This window comes from Pseudomyrmex gracilis, unplaced genomic scaffold (genome assembly GCF_002006095.1).
Source record: "Pseudomyrmex gracilis isolate BER0280 unplaced genomic scaffold, ASM200609v1 scaffold_801, whole genome shotgun sequence".
In the NCBI taxonomy this organism is placed as follows: domain Eukaryota; kingdom Metazoa; phylum Arthropoda; class Insecta; order Hymenoptera; family Formicidae; genus Pseudomyrmex; species Pseudomyrmex gracilis.
The window spans coordinates 1-1,262 of NW_018021385.1; the positions used below are offsets into that span (position 1 = coordinate 1).

Here is a 1,262-nt window from a genome sequence, read left to right on the forward strand (position 1 = left end):
TTAATCCTTTTCTGTTCTCCTTTCGTATCTTTTCATCGCGAGACCGATCATTTTAAATTTCAAAAGAAATCAAATCCACGCTCGCGAATATACTCACACGCCTGAAGAAGGTGACCATTTGGACGCGTGCACATAGCACAGAATAGAACCGCACGCAGTGGACATAGCGCACCGACATGTCGCTCGTGGACTGGCTGCGTAGTTCCAATATGTACCACCCGTGGACATGCGCTAGTTTACGGGGCGAAAAAGTGATTACACATTTTCTTATGGACCAGGCTTCTCTCTGGCACCACTCATGTAGCACATGTGACGTGACGATGATCCAATATTGCTCCAAACCAAAACATGTGACGCGATCATCAGTCTTGTAATTTTTTTTAAAAAGCGTATGGTTTAGGTAAAATATAATTATAGTGTTGAAAAAAATACAAATCTAGTATGTTTTCCATGTGGCGAACTTTTCGTTTTGGTGTGCAATTAGCGTGCAACCGATCCGTGCATCACGGTCTTTTACCAAGTGTATGTAAAACGAATCAATTATCAAGCACGATCGTCAGAACATGTCATCACAATCGGCCTGCTTATAAAAGTGATGATTGCAAGGTGTCAATTAAATTAGAAAACAAACTAAAGTTAATGTTCACATGCAAAAAATGCAAAACAAGAAACAGTAAACTAATATCAAAGTTGGCATATGATAAGGGAGTGGTAATAGTAAGATGTGAAGGTTGCAAGAACAATCATCTTATTGCTGATAATCTAGGATGGTTTTCGGAGACAAATCAAAAAATAAATATAGAAAAACTTATGGCTTTAAAAGGAGAGACTGTACGAAAAAAATTGAATGACAAAGATGGTTATTACGAAGCTGTTCTTAACGAAGAGTCGAAGTTACATCAGCAAGATGCTAACGAATTAAAAGATTCAAGTAATGAAGATAGTTCGGAAGAAAAACACATGAATTCCAAACAAAGTTGACGTTAAGAACTATATAATGTTATCTAGATTACAGGGATAATTACACAGGCAAGAATATATATAGTTTTTTTTATTATGAATTTATTGCATAATTTGTGCATCTGCAGTATGTAAGAATCTGGTTATATTGACTGATACAACCAGAGAGACAAGTACACGCAAATTTGTTTTCAAATACAAAATGTGCTAAGGAGTCTGATGTATTAATGTATTATTGCTTATATGTATAAGAATATATATTGTTATAGAAATATATATCGCATATGAAAATATGGTGAAAC

The 1,262-nt window shown here is 35.3% G+C and overlaps 1 protein-coding gene across 1 annotated transcript; it reads left to right on the forward strand.

Annotated features, from left to right (window-relative positions):
- Positions 1-441: 441 nt before the first annotated feature.
- LOC109861506 (DNL-type zinc finger protein-like) lies at positions 442-981 on the forward strand. Its single transcript, XM_020441187.1, has one exon. It carries the CDS (start codon positions 442-444, stop codon positions 979-981), a length of 540 nt encoding a protein of 179 aa, XP_020296776.1.
- The last annotated feature ends 281 nt before the right edge of the window (positions 982-1,262 follow it).

What these genes read in the sequence shown, in the direction of transcription:
- LOC109861506 (XM_020441187.1), top strand. Translation starts at nt 442, where the DNA reads ATGTTTTCCATGTGGCGAACTTTTCGTTTTGGTGTGCAATTAGCGTGC.